Raw genomic sequence first — 19,384 nt, 5'->3', positions numbered from 1 at the left:
AGTTTTCTTTTCTATTTTTATACACCGGGTCCCCATACACACATGACACAAAAAACGACAAGGCACCCCACTGGACTTGCATATCCATCAGATTCTTAACCACAAGCTTAAAATCTACCTCAACCTCCTTTTTTATAAACAAAGCCAGACCGCCACTCTTACCAACTGGTTCCACCGTGAACACTCTATCATAACCAAGCCACTCATGTACATCTACTAGAACGTCACTACCGTGCATTGTTTCCATGACGAACAACATCTCAGAGAAAATTTTTTTACGCATTTCCTTGAGACGGTGAATTGCCAAGTCTTGAGACCGTCCCAATCCTTGGCAATTCCAGCTGACTATGCTCATTGCGCGTTGGGCAATGCCTCATCCGGGATTACCTCTAAGGGGTTAAGCTTGGTAGACTTCGCAGCGCTTAGACCCTCATTGACTGCTTTTCGTTTCTCCTTTACTCCAATCATTAGACCACCCTGCCTTGTTTGAGAAGTATCACACATTACCAAGTCTAAAGGCTTGGCTTTCCTATAACTTTTGGACGGTCTTTTTCTTGGTTTCGACTGCTTAGGCTTAATCCCAGTATAACCAGACCCTATCTCAAAAAGACCAGGTCCAGAAACCGTCGGATTAACCTTAAACGGCTGAGATAAAGCTAGGAAATTCCTTGAGTCTTCAAAGGATGAGATAACCTTCAGCTCCATCCTCCTCGACTTCCTCGCATCCCCCATGAACCGAAACCCCTCTCGGTTTGGCTCACTACTCTCTCATGCTTGTTGTTCCAAGTTAATCCCTGCCTCCTCATAATTAAAGACTAGACCTTTGTCTTTATTGATGTCTTGGTGCACCAGAGGCATAGGTTCTAGATGAAGAATTGATTTCTGCAACATAGGATCCTTCTCCACATCCTTGACTGATTTTTTGACCTTTTCGATCCGAAGCTTTTTCTCTGAATCCTCAGCCACCATCAGATACTGCCTCATCCCCTCGAGAACGTCCGGTGCTATCTTTGGTCTACCCATTGAAGCATCTACTCCCACTTGATCTTCTCTCAGCACTCCAAATAAAGGATCAGATTCTATAATTACCAGAGACTACTGAGGCTTTTCTCCTGGTTTACCCTGCTTCTTCTCCCTCACTGCTTCCTCTTTTTCTTTTAAGAGCAAAGGACAAACATCCTTCTCGTGTGTTAACCTCTGACAATGATAACACCTCTTCTGAATCCGCTCATATTGGAACCTCACCGTCGCTGTTCCTCCTTTTGGAAGGTTTATCACTTTTGTCCTTCTTAAAGGCCTAGCTACATCAAATATAACTTTGACCCTCACAAACTCCTGAAGTTGCGGTTTATCCAGATCAAAAGCTACCTCCACCACCTGCCCAATCAACTCACCCAAAGCTGTAATCGCTTTTTTGGTGTAGAAATTTATGGGTATATTCCAGATCTGGACCCAAATCGGAATAGTAAGCAAATAGTTAGCCGGAGGCTCTTCATACCATATATCCACTGCTAACAAGCACTCATTGAACGTATGGGCTCCTTTACTCAAAACATCTTCCAAATCATACTCCGAATCGAATATGAACTGAAACTTTTCATTCGTAAGCGCTACTCCTCTTACCCGACCCTCTTTCTGCCATTTCCTAGGCATGTTTCGCAACAAACGAGTCATTGGTTGACATGTCAGATTTAGAACTCTACCCACCAGACTCAAAGCATTCCGCACTGACGAGGAGTACTCCGGCAAATCTGGCATATCAAACAGAACTTCTTCTTCCTCTTCTAAGGACATCGCCATCAGAGTTTTATCCATAACCGACGACATCTTTGCAAAACCCGGAAAATCTCACTCTCGACAACTGGTTGAAAAACTTGAATGAAACCCTAGATATTTTATTCGGATTGAGCAAAAACCTCTTTTTTGGTCAATAATTGATTTGATTCGCAAAAATAAACGTGTTATAACTCACAAAGCTCTCTCTTCAAGTGTAGTCGAAGACACTAACTGAGGAAGAGGGTCTTAAGCCCAAACAAGGGAAACATATATTTTTTAAAAAAAATACAGTCCAGATAACATATGATAACAGAAAAAAAAAAAAAAAAAAAAAAAGAAAAAAAAAAGAATCTAATCCTAGTTGAATGGTCTAATTAAAATAAGGGAATGGAAACCCAATTCAAAAATTATCCAGTAAACTTATTCTTTGTTGGACCAATGGATGTAAATGAGCCTGCTTCTTTTTCTTATATATTCCACAAAATACTCATCAAATCCATAATAGCATAAGATTTACAAAACCGCTAAGTTTTAGACAATATGGTGTTATATAGATTTCATAGTCAATGTCTTGAAGATGATAGAAGGTGATATATATTGACGGTGAGTTTATGGTAAATGTTCTTCATCTATTTCCATGTGTGCAATATCGCTGCGTGTGCTATCACTTCCTGAGAATAGATGGAGCTTCCGCCGAGTAGATTCATGTCCAAGAGAACAGAAAATTGTGGAAATGCTTCATTCTCGGGCAAACTCTACTTTGATCCTCCATCTCAATGCATGACACAACATTGTGAAAGGTATTTAATTTGTAACAACCAATATAGAGACGTGGTTGTGTTGAAGACAGAAGGAAACACTCTCTTCTGAATCCCGAACTCTTTCACCAAAAATTGGGTTCTTAATATATCAGTGTCTTTGGCAAATTGAAGGTCAAACCATGTTCGTAGCAAAGTGTGAAACATTGTGCCAGTTAAATTCGAGTTTACATATTCATTTTTTTTTTGTCACTTATTTAATTAATCATATAAGAAGAATACTACTGTATATACTTAATTTATTTTTAATGTAGAGTAACTTTTTTTTTTTAATGAAACTTGAGATATGTTTGTATTACAATATACTAACAGGAAACAATGTACCATGATCTTATTGAATCTTGATCACACAGGTGATGCCATAAAATATTGGTACGCTTTGACCACTCCTACAACTGCACCAGCCACAACCACCATGGCTGCCACCCCCTCAACTACTCTCTTCCTCCATAATATTTGCCTCAATGAGCCAAACTTACTATGAAATTCACCTGCAAAGTTTGGTGAATTTCTCATATCATCATCTACTTTAGAGTGTGATGTGGTTCTCTTCAAAGCAGCCAAGGGACCAGCTGCTATTGAGTTTGTCTTTGGCATTGTCACATACAAAACTCCCTTTGAGAACTTTGCACGAATCTCATTTCTTCTGCAATTTTTTGCAACTTTTGTTTCTTTCCTGAACCTAATTGATTTGTTTTGGTCCACCGGACAGCCTCCTGTTATTGTAAGTATACCACTGTTGTTGATCTGTATTTTAAGATGGTCTTTCTTCAAACCTATACAAACCCCAAGTTCATTTTTCAATAATAAAAAATATAGTATTTGGTTTTTTCTTTTGGTCACCCTACATTGAATTAAATAGTCAATCTGTCCTAAACTGAAAATACTATACATATATCTAAAACTATATGTTTTTATTTTATTAATAATTTCATTAAAAAAATAAAACTAGTATCCGATTAATCTTTCCTAAATTTCCTTTGACACTATGTACTCCATCAAAATTTCGAACAAAAGTTTATATACGATTCGTCTACATTTCTAGCTAGATTCAGCAAAACTAACCAAATAAGTTACATGGAATCAAAGAAAACGAGAAGCAGTGTACCAATGTGGAAGCAAAGTATAATTAGAATATCTTTGGAGAAAGTGAGAAACAAATAGCAATGTGGAATCAAAACAGAGAAAATATTTTGAAACAAAAATCTTATGTTATGAAATTTAAGTTGAAAAAGAGATTTATGTAGCAAATTGCAATGCAGCTTTTCAATATAGTAACTATAATATAAGTTTTTTTCTTTCGTAGAGTTGAATATATAACAATTACTTCTTTTTTTCTCCCATCAGAAAAATTATGTTAAAAGTTTTCTATCAAATCATGTGAAATAAAAATCAGAATGTATCATCGAAATGCTAAATTTACAGTAATTATGAACGAACGATTAATGTACCTGATGGAAGATGTAGCTCAAGAATGTCGATGTCCTCTGTTCTCTTCCATCGACAAAATGGTTCGATTTCATCGTAGAAGTGCATGGATCCAACTTCCATATTTAGTGCCATATCTTTCCAAAATGTCAATGAAACAAACAAAATATTGCTAAGAATCTCTCTCTAGTTTCTAATTTTGGTGGGAATGAATGATTGATGATTGTGAAGATGACCCATATAATTACTTCTTTTTATATTCGTTTTTACGTGCAAGGAGTTTCTCTTCCAGGATTTCCTATGTATTAAATGATTCGTTTACTACCCATAAAGATTTGCTTTATTTCTTTTAATTTAATTATCTCTGAAGTTTATAAATATTTAGTTGTACTTGTATCTCATATAGTTGGTGTTCCTTCACGTGCACAAATCTTCATATATGTGGTTCTAGAGATTCTTTATTCTTTTCATGTTCTCTGTTGGTGCGATATTTAGCACCCACGATATACCGACCTAAACCGAAGGTAAACCGTGTAACTCTGCACATCAACTAAACCGAAGAACTCCCTCTTTTGGGACAGCTAAACGGGACTATAAACAGAAGCCCGACGAAGTCACTCAACCGCCTCCCTGAACCCGACCTGGTCATCAAAAGAGAAAGTTTACCATATCTTCAGTCCGATATTTAAGGAAAATAAATTTATCTTGTAATCAATGCATTCATATAAATAGAGGGATACTGTAAGACCCCGACCCTAAAAACCCATACTCGGACCAAAACTGGCCGATAAAAATTTTCTAGGGCCGACGAATTCTATGCGATAATTAACTAAATGCAACAGCGGATATGAATAATAGGTGAACTTAACTTAAACTTGCGAATTTATTAAAATATTAAGAGGTTCAATTCAACAAAATAACAACTTGTCCCATGCATGGAAATAACGAAATCTAAATAAAAATAACGCCATGAATATTTCTACCCAAAGCCACACCATCCTTCCTCCTCCCTTGCCTCCGTCACACGAGCTGGTCAGCCACTAAAGTCCCGATCATCGGACCTATCTTTTCCTGCGTCCATAAAAAGGAGGCGTAAGCAAACAAAGTTTACTTAGTGGAGCGGTCATCCCGTCTCACTAGGCTCAGTTCAACAATCTCAATCTAACACAAAGAATATTCCAATCAAGTCACGCAAGTCAATCAAATACCATGGATAGTCGCCTAAATCTCTTAGACCAACCATCATTCATATTGCAATAGAAACCATAACCATAAGACAAGCAATTAACAAGATTAAATAAACCACGGGTCAAGAGAATCAACCATGGAACTCGGCCACAGTCACGCACTCACCTTCGGTATCGACCTAAGGTGTTGATCTCTCGGTTTCTATGCTCGGATCTGATCCCCGCTTCTACCATTAATATCCGAGATAAATCCCCTAACTATAACCATAACCATCGACGGATCAAGGTGGAAGAACACTTACCGTTCTTCTCGACTCTAGACTTAGGATCTCTCTCGCTCGACCGAAACTCTCCTCTTTCTCTCTCGCGGCGGCTCTCGGATTCTTATGCGGAACTAGGGAAATTCTTAAGGGTTTTATCCCTTATATAGGATCCACGAATCGCCCTAAGTTTCCTTGGAACGATAAGTCTCACCGCCCATAACTTCCCATAATTCTCGCATCTGTCCTTATCCGATCACCTTTCCATTACCGCGAGTTTCCATTTCTCTCGGGTTTCCTTTCCCGTAGGTCGGCTTAAATCTCCGCGAGATTTCGAGTCCTTTTAGTCCACTATCGGCCCATCGGCCAAACCATGCCACCTTGTCCATCGGCCCGGTCCATCGATCGCCGATGCAACCATTTCCGGATAGTGCACTTCACTATCACTATCACTTCACTACCACTATCACTACACTATCACTATCACTATCACTATCACTAGGACTTTCATTCCTATTTTACTCGGACTGTCTCTCAGACTAAGTACCGAAACCTCCCATCCCATTTCTTGGCAATTTACAGACCCGTTCGTCCGAACCAATTTTCATCCAGAAACTTGCAAGCCTGAATGATCTGATCACTGTAAACTTGGGATTCCATTTCCTTAGTTCAAACATCTGCTCACTACTTCAGTAGTCTCGAACTCTCCATTTCCGTCGCCCAATCCCCATAATTTATCGAGTCTAACGTCGGACTCTATCGTCGCTGGTTACCGCGTTCTATCGGCAAATCTTCGATAAAAATCCTCGATATAATTCCTCGATCCTCGATGAAAATCCTCGATACAATTCCTCGATCCTCGATACAATCCTCGAGAGAATCCTCGAGAGAATCCTCGATACAATCCTCGAGAGAATCCTCGAGAGAATCCTCGATACAATCCTCGAGAGAATCCTCGAGAGAATCCTCGATACAATCCTCGAGAGAATCCTCGAGAGAATCCTCGAGAGAATCCTCGAGAGAATCCTCGAGAGAATCCTCGAGAGAATCCTCGGTAACTCGACTCGGATTTCTCGACTCTCCCCTACCGAGGTTCCGGGTCGTTACAGATACCTCCTACTTGTAAAGGATCCAACAATTGATACAAAAACCCTAGTTCTTCATTGTTCTTAAGTGAAACCCTAACTTATTTCTTAGAGAAATCATAACCCCTCTTTATTTTCTAGCTTTAATCTAGTTATTTAGAGAGAGATCTTAAGTGAATTTATTCCCCACTCAAACAAATTCATTGTGTGAATTTCAGATTCAACAATTGGCGCCGTCTGTGGAGACCCTTACACAAAGTTCTACGTTTTTTCTCTCTACCGCCAAAGCTAAAATAAACCAGAAGATCAAGTTCAACTATCTGAATCGCCACCTTGCAAGGTAAATTCCCAGCAGCTCCCGACGAACCAGAAGACGAGTAACCTATCTACTGATTGCCCCAAACAGTAGCTTTCCGTGGTGTTGTACCCACGATTGATCATCTCGGATAACAGGCAAGGGGCCTGGGCCGGACACGCTAAACGGGCCAAGGACGCTGCATTGATCGGCCCATCAAGCCCAAAGAAAAGGCTAGAATGCGGAGAGGCATCCCACGAATCAGTTCGCAGTTCGGACTCGGTCAAAGATTCCCTCATTTAATCGGATTGATTAGGATGCGAGATTGACGTAGAGAATTAATTAGGCATTGATTGTATGTAATCAGCTAGTATAAATACATAAGGGGGTCATTGTACTGGGTAGGGTAAACTTTTACACTCAAGCGATAATATACACTTTTTAGCACTCAAAAACTCTCAGTTTAGTTCGGAACTCTAACGGTGGTGAGCTCCTCTACTCGTAAAACACTTCGGAAGGAGAGTTTTGGTTTCAGTTCTCACATTTGGCGCTAGAAGGAGGGGGGTCATCACCTACACTCCATATAGTTCCGACGCTTTTTTTTTTTGCAAAACCTCATCGAACAGATTCTGTTATGGCCCACGTATCTGCAAATCAGGTAACTCTGGAAACAATCCAAAAGCTTTTGCAGGATCTGACGGAAAAGTCCGACCGCCAGCAAGCTGCTTCCGCTGCTCTGTCCGAGCGTTTCGATGGCTTGGAAGGTCAGGTCTCTACCCAACTAGTAGCAGTCTCAAGTTCGATTGCTGATCTTTCCGCCTCTCACCAGCCATATGCCGATCGGGTCGACCTCCTGTCTTCCGATCAAAACCCGCGACGACGTGCTTTAGACTTTACCGACACCAGCAACTCCAGGGAGCACTTTCCCACCACAGGAAATTGCTCATTTAGCACCACCATTGGCTGGGGTTAGCCACACTCCGGTTCAAGATGAAGTTGATGGGTCCTCCGGGATTCCAGTTTGGATCCCTCCTCATGTGGGAAGAAGTGTTCGTCACGAAAACCTGACTCCGGGTTATTCTTCCATACCCGAGTTCAACAAGATGCAGAGTGAGATCCGCGACATGCGATCCATGATGCACAGTGCAACCACTTTGGCACCAGACATATCTCGGGTGATCGAAGAGTCCAAGCGAACTCCTTTCTCTGACCAAGTAGCCCGAGTCCGTGTCAAAGACACCGGCAAGATAAAATTCTCGAGCTACGAAGGAAAAGGAGATTCGACCAGTCATCTCAAGACCTTCTTGCTAACAGCTAGCCGTGTGGACCTCGAGCCTCACGAAGCAGACGCCGGGTACTGCAAGTTGTTCGCAGAAACATTAAGTGGACCAGCTCTACTCTGGTTCACATCCTTGAAAGCATGCTCCATTAACAACTTCATGGAGCTGTCGACTTCTTTCATCAAGCAATATTCTAGTTTGATCGAAACGGCAGCAACCGACGCTCAGCTATGGAATCTAAACCAAGTTGCTGGGGAGTCACTCCGATCCTACATCACTAAGTTTAAGGAAATTCAAGTTCAGATTTCGGGGCTTTCGGATTCAACTACCTTCGCGGCGCTGAAGAATGGTCTCTGGCACGAGTCCCATTTACGCGAAGAGCTAACTGTGAACCGGTTCGCTACCATCCAGGACGCACTTCACCGAGCTTCAAATCGGATAGTCGCGGAAGAAGAAAAAGCAGCAGCAATTCAAAAGCTTAAGGTCGTAACCAAACCCCGGTTCGAATCACCAGCTAAAAAGACTCCGCCTTCAACCCCGAAGTCCGGACCTGGCACATTCGCGGTGAACCAATCTCCTCAAAAAAGTTCCCCGAAGAATTCACCTTCTAAACCACCATTTTCACCACGCTCCAAGAGCGAAGTGTTCCCAAGTAATAAATGGGTCCGGGACGAGAACGCGTATTGCGAACTCCACAAAACAAATGGACACTCAACTCGGGACTGTAAAAAGTTGATGCATCTTCTTGCTGAAAAGTTTGTGTCTGGCGAGATGCCAAGTGTTTCAATTGACGAACTGAACCCAAAAATTGTGTCAAAACTCGATGAGGATGTCCCTCCACCAAAAAAGCTAAAGCAAGTTGAGGGGGACGCAGGTCCTAAAAAGCAAATAGACGTAATCATGGGAGGTTCACGCTTATTTTGCAACTTGATAACAGCAATCAAGGACCATCAGCGCAAGCTCGCTACTCCAGCACCTAAACGGCCAAAGTTCGCTCCGAGCGATCTACCTGAGATCACATTTTCGGAGAAAGAGACGGAAGATCTAGATACTCCTCACGACGATGCACTTGTTATTTCACTTGACGTAGCAAACCATGAAGTGTGCCGAATTCTGGTAGACACCAGGAGCTCGGTCGATTTAATCTTTCTGGAAACCCTCACTAGGATGGGCATCGGAAGAGAGCACATCGCAGGATCTCCATCCCCACTGGTCTCATTCACCAGCGAAACTTTGATGTCACTAGGAACGATAACTTTACATGTTTCTACTCAAGGTGTAGCTAAAATGGCTGAGTTCACGGTCTTCGACCGACCTGCTGCCTAAAACGTGATAGTAGGGACACCTTGGCTGTTTCAGATGAAGGCGGTCCCATCTACATACCATCAGTGCGTCAAGTTCCCAACTCCTCAAGGAGTTCGGGAAATCCTGGGAAGCCAAAGAGTCGCGAGAAGCTGTTACCTCGCAAGCCACAAGCTCCTGATCCAATAGCAACCATAGCTGGAGGTTGCCAAGAATCCAGTTCGGAAATAGCTGCAAGGGGACCTCACAGAGGCTATATTCATTAACCCAAGGTTTCTGGATCATGAAATCAAGATAGGGGCAGGTTTGAGAAGCGAGCTCCGGACCAGTCTGATCTCTTTTCTCAAGGAAAACATTATTACTTTTGCTTGGTCAGTCGATAAAATGCAGGGGATAAAACCCGATATCATCTCGCACGAACTTAACATATATCAAACATTTAGACCTGTGAAGCAGAACGACGGAAGCTTGGCCCCGAGCGGGCTGAAATTATCAAAAAGAGGTAGAGCGACTACTGAAGGCCGGGCAGATACGCGAGGTGAAATATCTAGAGTGGCTCACCAATACCGTTGTTGTTAAAAAAAAAAATGGGAAATCACGAGTCTACGTTGACTTCACCGACCTGAACAAGGCTTGCCCTAAGGATAGCTTTCCTCTTCCTCACATCGATAGGTCAGTCAAATCCACTTCCGGACATGAGCTGATGTCCTTTATGGATGCTTTCTCCGGGTACAATCAGATCCTCATGAACCCTGACGATCAAGAGAATACCGCATTTATCACGGACCGCGGAACCTATTGTTACAAGGTGATGCCATTCGGCCTGAAGAATGCCGGAGCAACCTACCAGCGGCTGGTAAATCGGATGTTTGAGAAACAGCTTGGGAGAACTATGGAAGTCTAAATTGACGACATGTTGGTAAAATCCATGGAATCTAGCTCGAACCTCGCGGATCTGAAAGAGTGTTTTGAGATCCTGAACCAGTTCGGGATGAAGCTCAATCCCACAAAATGTACATTCGCCGATACGCCAAGGGAGTTCCTGGGTTATATTGTAACTGAAAGAGGAATCAAAGTGAACCCAAGGCAGATCAATGCTTTCTTGTCCATGAGTTCCCCGAAGACTTTGCGAGAAGTTCAACGCCTAAACGGACTGATAGCTGCACTCAACCGCTTAATTTCTCGGTCAACTGATAAATGTCTCCCGTTCTACCAGTTATTAAGAAAAGGAGGGAGGCAATTCACATGGGACGATAAGTGCGAAGTAGCGTTCTCCCAGCTAAAAACCTATTTGTCTGAGCCACCAGTTATAGCAAAGCCCGAGCTCGGCGAACCACTTTTCCTCTACGTAGCAGTGTCGCCAAGCGCAGTGAGCAGAGTTTTAGTTTGGGAAGAAAGGGGGGGAGCAGAAGCCAATTTTCTACATCAGTAAGTCTTTCATAGGAGCCGAATCGAGGTACCCGATGATGGAAAAATTATCTTTAGCCGTAGTGATTTCTACGAGGAAGTTACGACCGTACTTCCACTCGCATTTGATTGTTGTCCTAACGACGCAGCCACTTCGGACAGTGCTTCAAAGTCCGAGCCAATCTGGCAGATTGGTGAAATGGTCAGTGGAGTACGACATCGAGTTCCGAACTCGAACTTGTGCAAAGGCACATGTCCTTACAGATTTCTTGATAGAACTCCCACTTGCTAGTTCGGTTGAAAATAGTGTGGATGTCCCATGGACTCTACACGTGGACGGTGCTTCATCCTAAACAGGCGCTGGAATTGGAGTTCGTCTCGTTTCTCCTACCGGCGAAATATTTGAGCAATCATTCTGTCTGGCCTTCAATGCATCCAACAATGAAGCCGAGTACGAGTCTTTTTTAGCCAGACTCAGACTCGCTATAGGAATTGGGGTACGGAGACTGCAAACTTTTTGCGATTCACAGTTAGTTACCAATCAATTTCTGGGGGAATACGAAACTAAAGATGGGCGCATGGAAGCATACTTAGCCGCGACCAAAGAATTAGCAGCAAAGTTCGACGAGTTCGAAATCACTAAGATGCCGCGAGGTGAAAACTCAGCCGCAGACGCCCTGGCATCAACAACCTCGGACCCAACAACGACAATAATTATCCAGGTCCAAGTTATCGAATACCGGAGCATACGGTTGGAGAGCTCAAACGTCGTCAGTAGAGCAATGAAAAAGAAGACGGTTGTCGAAGAAGCAGCTCACGCGACTACTTCCAGCTCCTCACCCGTGGAAATTCCTGCAGCCGCGGTAGTCACACATGTTTCTGACAAGCAGGAAACCAGTTCGGATGTACAACCTCTAGTAATACCTAGGCCTCCGAGCCCGGTTAAAATTGTCCTACCCGACAAACCTCCAGGCAATACGAACACTAACAATTAGGGGGCAGGAGACTGGCGGAGTCCGATCTGGGCTTACTTGGAGCAAGGTGAACTCCCAGCTGACAAATGGGCGGCAAGAAAACTTAAAATTGTCAGTGCACGATATTGCATCTATAACGGAATACTCTTGCGTCGGAGTACAGCAGGTCCCTATCTGACATGTGTTGCTGGTGAGGAGCCTGCGGCATTGATGTGAGTTGTTCATGATGGTCCCAATGGAAACTACTCTGGAGGGCGAACTCTGGCCTTCAAAATCAAAAGACAAGGATATTTTTGGCCTACTATGATCACCGACTGCGAGAAATATTCCCGAACCTGCGAGAAGTGTCAAAAGCATGCTCCTTCAATCCATCAGCCTACCAAACTCCTGTCTTCGGTGTCCGCACCTTACCCGTTCATGAGATGGTCTATGCATATCATTGGCCCATTACATCGGGGACCAGGAGGAGTTCAGTACGTACTTGCTCTTACTGATTACTTTTCTAAGTGGGTTGAGGCAGCGGCTTATGCTAAGGTGACAAGTGAGGAAGTAGAGCAGTTCGTACTAAAGAGCATAATCTACCGGTACGGCATTCCACGCGAAATCATCAGGGAAAATGGCCCGCAGTTCATCTCTTCAAAGTTTGAAGGATTCTGTGCAAAGTGGAAAATACGGCTTAACAAGTCAACTCCTCGTTACCCGCAAGAGAATGGACAAGCTGAGGCAATGAACAAGGTTATATTGGCGAATTTGAAAAAATGGTTGGATTCTCGTAAAGGGCGCTGGCCAGATGAACTCCAAGGAGTACTTTGGGCAATCTGAACCATGACTCGACGAGCTACAAACGAAACACCGTTTTCCTTAGTTAATGGAGTTGACGCTGTAGTCCTAGCCGACCTCGAAGTACCCAGAGTCCGCATGACATTGAATCCTCTCCGGGTTGTGGAGAACGAAGAAATTATGCAAGATACACTGGATGTCATTAATGAACGCCGGGATCAAGCATGGTTAGGATTCAGAATTATCACAATGCTGTAGCTTGCTACTATAATTCAAAAGTCCGAGGTAGACCGCTTGCAGGTGGGGACTTGGTCTTGCGAAAAGTCTATGAGAACACCGAGGAGCTCAATGCAGGGAAGCTTGGAATTTACTGGGAAGGACCGTACAGAATCACTCGCGAAGTGCGTAATGGAGTTTACCAGCAGGAAGATTCAAAGGGGAAACCAGTCCCGAGGTCCTGGAACTCCTTGCATCTCAAACTTTTTTATAGTTAATTTACTTGTATCGAACTACGGTTGGCTTTATCCTGATAAGGGTACGTAGGCAGCCCACATTATGCACAAACAAGCCAAAGTCTAACTTCGCAAATTACTAAAAAGCCAAAGTCTAACTTCGCAAATTACTAAAAAGCCGAAGTCTAACTTCGCGAATTTCAATTAAAACCAAAGTTTCACTTCGTATTCAGTAACTAAAAAGTTCTTTACTTCCTATTTAAAAAGAAAGGGCCGAAGTTTAGCTTTGTAAATTTCAATTTAAGCCGAAGTCTAACTTCGCAAATTTCAAATAAAACCGAAGTCCTACTTCGTAATCAATTAAACCGAAGTCTTACTTCGTATCACGAAAATCTGGATTAAAGTTCGGGGTTTAATCCCACTTCGCACTACCTCAGTTTTTTACCTTAAATCAAAACTAAGGGGTTTCCCTCCGCGAGTTTAAACAAAGTTGCGGATTAGTAGTTCGGAGTCGAGAAGATATAAAGATAAAAGAGCTTTTCGATTTCAAGGAAAATATTCGCGTGTGGAGTGGTCACCGGGACCAAAAAACTCCGAATTAGGTTCAAAAAGAAAAAACAAAAACAACAACTGGGGGCAGCTAGTGCCAAAACAACCCCGAGAAAGTTGTACTGAGTATCAGAAGGGAGGGAAGGATCTGATGCTGCTTCGGGAAGGACCAAGCTCATCTCTGCGATCTCCACTTCCGATCTGGTATCGTTTGAAAGGTGTCTATCCCCTGGTTCGACATTTGTCCAAAGTTAGTTTCGGACTCATCAATGGTAATACTCAAGGGGTGCTCGATGCATAACAGCTCGGGCGTATCTACCAAAAGGTCAGAAAATGCATAGGGGTCAAAATCGCGGAGGGTTACCTTGGAGACCTCCTCGTCGGCTTTCTCTTCATCAGCTCGCAAAAGTCTGAGTTCAGTTTCGATATCCTGAATCTCCCCCATGAAATTTCTTCAATCAACATCTGATTAGCCCTAATCTCGGCAGCCCGAATCTTGGCTGGAGCTAACTTCTACCTTTCCTCAAAATGAACTTTCACCTCCTCAATCAACGGACGGAGAGTTCGCCTCATTGCTTGTCTCTCCTCCCTCCGCACCATCTCGATCTCGCAGCTGTTAGCGGCTTCCAGAAGCAGATTGCGGAGCTCAACCTCGTGCAACTTATTCTTTGTCACCTTCTCGTTCTCTGTGGCCCGCTTTCTTCAATTTGTTTCGGAGGTCCTCATTGGCAACCCCGAGGTCAAGCACCTCTACCTCAGCTTTCTTCATCTGGGCTCGGATCTGTTCGGCTTTCTCCACAGTTTTGGCATTTTTGGCCTCCAGCCTAGAGTATTCTACAACTTGGGCTTCTAGGTCAGCTACTCTCTCCCTGAGAAGGCTCACCTCGGAGGACGAGGGGGAAGCAAACAGCTGGTCCTCGTAGGATGCCACCGAGGTGTTAAACTCGATCATCAGCTAGGAAAGTTGGCTTGTTAAAAACAAGAATAATAAAATTAAAATAAAGAAAAACAAAGATGCATATATCACTAACCTCGCCAATTTTATCCGCGAAGCGGAAAAAGTTTGCACGGTTGACCTCAGACATGTCGGCGAACGCTGGAATCCGAACTCCAGGTCGTGTGTAGCTCATCATCAGATCAGTTGGAGAAGCGGGGGGAGCTGCACGGTATGAGCAATGTTAGTCTATTCTAAATATTTTAAATAATAAAAACACGAAGTGAAAGCACCTCAGGTCGTTCTTACCCCGGGGAGAATGACGTTGTTCCTTCGGAGGTTGCTTCCCGGAGGAACCCCCAGATTCTTTCGTGGGAGGGAACTCCCTAGATCTCTTCTCCGAGGAGGGAGCCCCATCTTTCGAACTGGATCGACTTCGCTCGTCTCCCGATGAACCAGTCTGGGCACGGCTCTTCTCGCGAGAAGAGGAGGAAGTCTTAGGTTCCTTCCTCTTCTTAGATGAATCGACCCGCTGGGAGCTCACCTCGGTGGAGGTTTTTCTTATCGGTGGAGTGGGAACCTCGACCTCCCGCAGTTCGTCGCTAGAGTCAGCAATGACAATCATAGGAGGTTCGGATGGACCGACTGAGGGTTCGGAAGAATCAGCAGGGAGTTCGGAAGGGCCAGCTTGGGACGCAGAAATCTCGCTCACCTCAGAAGCTGAAAAGCCAGAGTTCTTGGCAAGGATGCGAGCTTTGCCTTCAGCAAGAGCAGTAGCCATTTGCCTCTTCGCTTCCTTCTCAGCAGCCTTGCAAGCTCTTTATTCCCTGTAGTTCATATCCGAAGTGCTTAGAGGGTCAGAGCAAACGAGAGAACGTCCTCTGAGTCTGACTCTAGACTCTCTGATCCTTTCACACGAAAAGGAATACCAGGCAATCTGACCTCGGCTACAGAACCGCAAGAAGAACTCCGCGAACGTGGGGCAAAGCAAACCGCGCTTGAAGTGAGCTGAAAAAGAAACAATAAAGAGGTAAGAAGCAAAAAACACGAACTTAGTCGGTACCTAACAAGGAACACCATTCTACCAATTTTCGAAGTCCACTTTGAAACATGCGAACTCGGGAGGTGTCCGAAGGTGAGCTCGTTAACCGGGAAAAAGAAATAAGACTTTCGCCATTTCTCGTCCTTCTCGGAGAGGTCATCAAAGACCTTCAGTCCAGAGAGCGGACTTACGTAAAGAGTGCCCTTGGTGCGACCCGTTTTCACTGTGTAAACTTGAAGGAAGTCGGCCAAGGACAGCATGTAATCGAACTCCTCTCCCAGAGTCTGAAGACACAGGACGGTCCGAACAAAATTTGGGCACATCTGGGGAAGTGCGAAGCCCAACTTGAACATCATCTTTACGATAAGTTTGGGAAGGGGGAATGACCGTCCACACGCAGAGAAAAATATTTCAAACGCGCAACAGTAGGAGGATTCTCCGGAGACTCATGAGCTTTTGGGAATCTGATCTCGATCTCCGGCGGAATCCCGGTGGATCCCCTAATCTCTGCCATGTTCTCTGTAGATAGAATCGACGGCTGATGGGGACCGTAAACACCTGGAATCATAGGCTTTGCGGCTTTACCCGGCGTAGATTTTGGAGGCGACATGCTTTCTGGGTAAAAGTGAAGAGAATTGATCTAGGGAAAAGAGAGTTGAAGAACTATCCGGCGAATAGCAAGGAACAAAGGAAACGAGAGAAAAACGCAAAACACAACAGAGGACAAACTAAAATTTAAGAGTAAAAGAGAGAAGACGGGTAATTTACCTTTATACACAGAACCGAGAAGTAATGATTGCCTGGGATTGGAACGAAATCGGGTTCCACCGTGGAAGGAGAGTTCTGGTTTCATTTCTCACACGTGGAACCCGATTTCGTTCCAATCCGAGCTCTCTTCTGAAAAATATCGTAGTTTCTCTGCAACATACTCTATCCTTTAAATAAAAATCTGTCTGTTTTCGACCAGTCAGCCTCGGGATCGATTTCCCGGATGAGTACAACGAATTAGGTCGTAAATAACCTGTCTATGGATTGCCCTGAAAATAAGCTTTCCATAGAACTCGATTTCGTTTCAATCGGAGTTTTCTTCAGAGATATATCGCCTTCTCACTGCCGCATATTCAATCTGTCGAAATTAATATAGATCTGATGGGTCCCGACCAGTCGACCTCGGGGCCGATTTACCAGCCGATTCCGCCGAACTAGGTTATTAATAACCTACCTATGGATTGACCAGAGAATAAGCTTTCCATAGAATCCGGTTTCATGTCGATCGGACTGGTCTACCGAGAGATATCACTGTTTCTTTGCAGCATACACAATTTGTTAAAACAAGGATCTGTCGCATCAGTCAGCTTCGGGATCGATTTCCCGACAAAGTACTATGACCCAGATTACGCATAACCTATCCACTAATAGCCCTTATCGTCATCTTTCCGGAAAAACCAACCCTGGTTCAGTCCGAGTTCTGAACTAGGATTTATTGCCTGTTCTGTGCAGCGTGTCTAGAACCCTAAAACGCAGACCAACCTACTTTGGAAGCCATTTTTGAGCAAACCAAAGGGAACAAGCTCGTCAACAGATTACCTAGCTGAAATTTCAGAGCGGTATGCCTACCTACCAGGTCGCCCAACTTGTCGCCTATCTAACAAGTCGCCCAACTTGTCATGTCGCCCAACTTGTCGCCTAACTCGCCAGGTCGTCTAGCTTGTTACCGAACTCGTCAGGTCGTCTAGCTTGTCACCGACCTCGTCAGGTCATCCAGCTTGTCACCTACCTCTCTAGGTTGCCAAGCTTGTCAACTACCTCTCCAGGTCGCCCAACTGCCTAGCTTTTCTCCTAGATCGTTTAGCTTCCAATGATGCTCTAGCACCAAGATAACAGCTCGCCGTCCCGACTTGGAGAGCGGGTTGCCATCGATCTAGATGGAACCTAGAGCCGGTATACATATCATTCTGAAGCACAGAGGTTTATCTTCCCAGAAAAGCCGATCTCAACTCAGTCCGAAGTGTCTACCAAAAGTTATCACCCTACTTCCGAACTGACATATCCTGGTCGAAAGTCTAGCTATCAGCTCGCCATCATGACTTGAAGAGTAGTTCGCCACCGATGAACCAAGACGGCGATCTACATATCAATCTTAAGCCAGATTGTCCACGTCTCAATCAGTGCTCTCTATCTAAACTTATGACTAACTTTCCGGAGCAGATGCAGCTTGTCCGCAATTGCCAGGTCGTCTCATATCATGACAATATTCCCAGCGATCCAGATAGACCTTTAGGCTATCTGCATATCAGTGTGAAGTCCCGAGTCTCATCTCTCTTACGAGACCGACCTCGCCTGAAGCCGAGCTGTTTCAAGAAATTTATCACCAATCTGCCTCAACTGGTCTAATCTGTCAGACCTCTATATCGTATAACCGACTTGTAAAAGTAAGCCGACTTTTAACGACGTTTCCCATCGATCTAGAAAGCACCAGGCGTCGTATTACATATAAATCTGAAGCCCCGACACTTATGATTCTAACGAGACCAACCTCGCCTCAATCTGAGTTATTTTAAGAAACATACCACAGATTTTCCTCGACTGGTGCGATCTGTCAAAATCCTAAATCCTTGATCCGATCTGTCAAGAAAATCAAACTTTGAAGGCAATTTTCTGGCGTTATAGGAAGAACCAGTCGCCGTACTACATATCAATCTGAAGCCCCGAGGCTTGTCTTCTTAACGAGATCTACTTCGTCTCAATCTGAACTGTCTGCAGAAATTTATTATCGATTTCTCTAAACCTGAGATAATCTGTTAAAATTCTAAATATCATATCTGATCTGTCAAGAAAGTCAAACTTTGAAGACAACTTTCTGTCGTTCTAGGAGGAACCGGACGGCGATATACATGTCAATTTGAATCCCTAGGCTTATCTTCCTAACGAGATCGACCATATCTTCATTGGTGCTCAACATCTCAACTTATGACCAGTTATCTTGATCAGATGCAGCCTGTCCGCAATTGTCGGATCGCCTTACATCATGACGATATTCCCAGCTATCCATATAAAATATGTAGTCAATCTACATATCAGCTTGAAGCCCCGAGTCTCATCTTCTTACGAGTTCGACCTCGCCTGAAGCCGAGCTGTTTCAAAAAATTTATCACCAATTTCCCTCAACAGTTGTGATCTGTCAAAACTCTACATGACATATCTGACTTGTCCCAAGAGCCGACTTTGGAAGCAATTTCCTGCCACTCTAAAAAGCGCAAGACGCCGATCAACATATCAATTTGAAGCCCCGAAGCTTATTTATCTAACAAGACCAATTTCATGTCAATCAGCTTTTCCTGCCAAAACCTATCACCATGTTTCTGAAGCAGACACATTTTGTCCAACACATTCATCGAAATAAGTTTTCTATACATTTATATATGTTAATTTACTCAAATCAGATCGCGCTAGATATCCTCAAGACATATAGAATCATCGAAACACATGAACTTGAAAATCATTATCACTTGATCATATGCATTTGATTTGCTATCCCCTTTATCACTTGCCTAGAATTCTTGATTATTTATTCCACGATAGATTTGAGCTCTATTGTTGCATAAATTGTTATTGTGAGGGATCTCTTCAAAATGATGGCATATATATTCAGTGTGGATAAAAAAAAAACTACTACTACGTATACACGAATGTGTATCAAGTTCGTCCTTCAGACAACTTTTCAGTTCGTTTTTGGACAGCTTCTCAGTTCGTCCTTCAAACAACTTTTCAGTTCATCTTTGGACAACTTCTTAGTTCGTCCTTCAGGCAACTTG

At 43.6% G+C, this 19,384-nt stretch overlaps 4 protein-coding genes across 4 annotated transcripts; 1 reads left to right on the top strand and 3 right to left on the bottom strand.

Annotated features, from left to right (window-relative positions):
• Positions 1-1,095: 1,095 nt before the first annotated feature.
• On the bottom strand, positions 1,096-1,827 carry LOC147944423 (uncharacterized protein At4g02000-like). Its single transcript, XM_087512580.1, has one exon. It carries the CDS (start codon positions 1,825-1,827, stop codon positions 1,096-1,098), a length of 732 nt encoding a protein of 243 aa, XP_087368706.1.
• Positions 1,828-2,832: 1,005 nt separating this feature from the next.
• Positions 2,833-4,322, bottom strand: LOC104787312 (inactive protein RESTRICTED TEV MOVEMENT 2-like). The gene is made up of 2 exons (XM_010512855.3): positions 4,046-4,322; positions 2,833-3,370 (listed from the first exon to the last, which is right to left on the bottom strand). Exons 1-2 carry the CDS (start codon positions 4,155-4,157, stop codon positions 2,940-2,942), a joined length of 543 nt encoding a protein of 180 aa, XP_010511157.2. The 5' UTR covers positions 4,158-4,322; the 3' UTR covers positions 2,833-2,939.
• A 3,161-nt stretch (positions 4,323-7,483) lies between these two features.
• LOC147944422 (uncharacterized) lies at positions 7,484-9,455 on the top strand. Its single transcript, XM_087512579.1, has 2 exons — positions 7,484-7,618; positions 7,740-9,455. Exons 1-2 carry the CDS (start codon positions 7,484-7,486, stop codon positions 9,453-9,455), a joined length of 1,851 nt encoding a protein of 616 aa, XP_087368705.1.
• A 3,990-nt stretch (positions 9,456-13,445) lies between these two features.
• On the bottom strand, positions 13,446-18,938 carry LOC147944421 (uncharacterized). The gene is made up of 2 exons (XM_087450807.1): positions 14,837-18,938; positions 13,446-14,752 (listed from the first exon to the last, which is right to left on the bottom strand). Exons 1-2 carry the CDS (start codon positions 15,306-15,308, stop codon positions 14,532-14,534), a joined length of 693 nt encoding a protein of 230 aa, XP_087306933.1. The 5' UTR covers positions 15,309-18,938; the 3' UTR covers positions 13,446-14,531.
• Positions 18,939-19,384: the final 446 nt, after the last annotated feature.

The sequence above is a fragment of the Camelina sativa genome, chromosome 5 (assembly GCF_030686135.1).
Source record: "Camelina sativa cultivar CO46 ecotype springtype chromosome 5, ASM3068613v1".
In the NCBI taxonomy this organism is placed as follows: Eukaryota; Viridiplantae; Streptophyta; class Magnoliopsida; order Brassicales; family Brassicaceae; genus Camelina; species Camelina sativa.
This window is presented reverse-complemented; position numbering and strand designations above follow the sequence as displayed.

What these genes read in the sequence shown, in the direction of transcription:
- LOC147944423 (XM_087512580.1), bottom strand. Translation starts at nt 1,827, where the DNA reads ATGTCGTCGGTTATGGATAAAACTCTGATGGCGATGTCCTTAGAAGAG.
- LOC104787312 (XM_010512855.3), bottom strand. Translation starts at nt 4,157, where the DNA reads ATGGCACTAAATATGGAAGTTGGATCCATGCACTTCTACGATGAAATC. An exon ending in TGAGCTACATCTTCCATCAG is followed by an intron (nt 3,371 to 4,045) that starts GTACATTAATCG and finishes GGGTTTGTATAG; the next exon opens with GTTTGAAGAAAGACCATCTT.
- LOC147944422 (XM_087512579.1), top strand. Translation starts at nt 7,484, where the DNA reads ATGGCCCACGTATCTGCAAATCAGGTAACTCTGGAAACAATCCAAAAG. An exon ending in TCGATGGCTTGGAAGGTCAG is followed by an intron (nt 7,619 to 7,739) that starts GTCTCTACCCAA and finishes GACGTGCTTTAG; the next exon opens with ACTTTACCGACACCAGCAAC.
- LOC147944421 (XM_087450807.1), bottom strand. Translation starts at nt 15,308, where the DNA reads ATGGCTACTGCTCTTGCTGAAGGCAAAGCTCGCATCCTTGCCAAGAAC. An exon ending in ACAACGTCATTCTCCCCGGG is followed by an intron (nt 14,753 to 14,836) that starts GTAAGAACGACC and finishes CATACCGTGCAG; the next exon opens with CTCCCCCCGCTTCTCCAACT.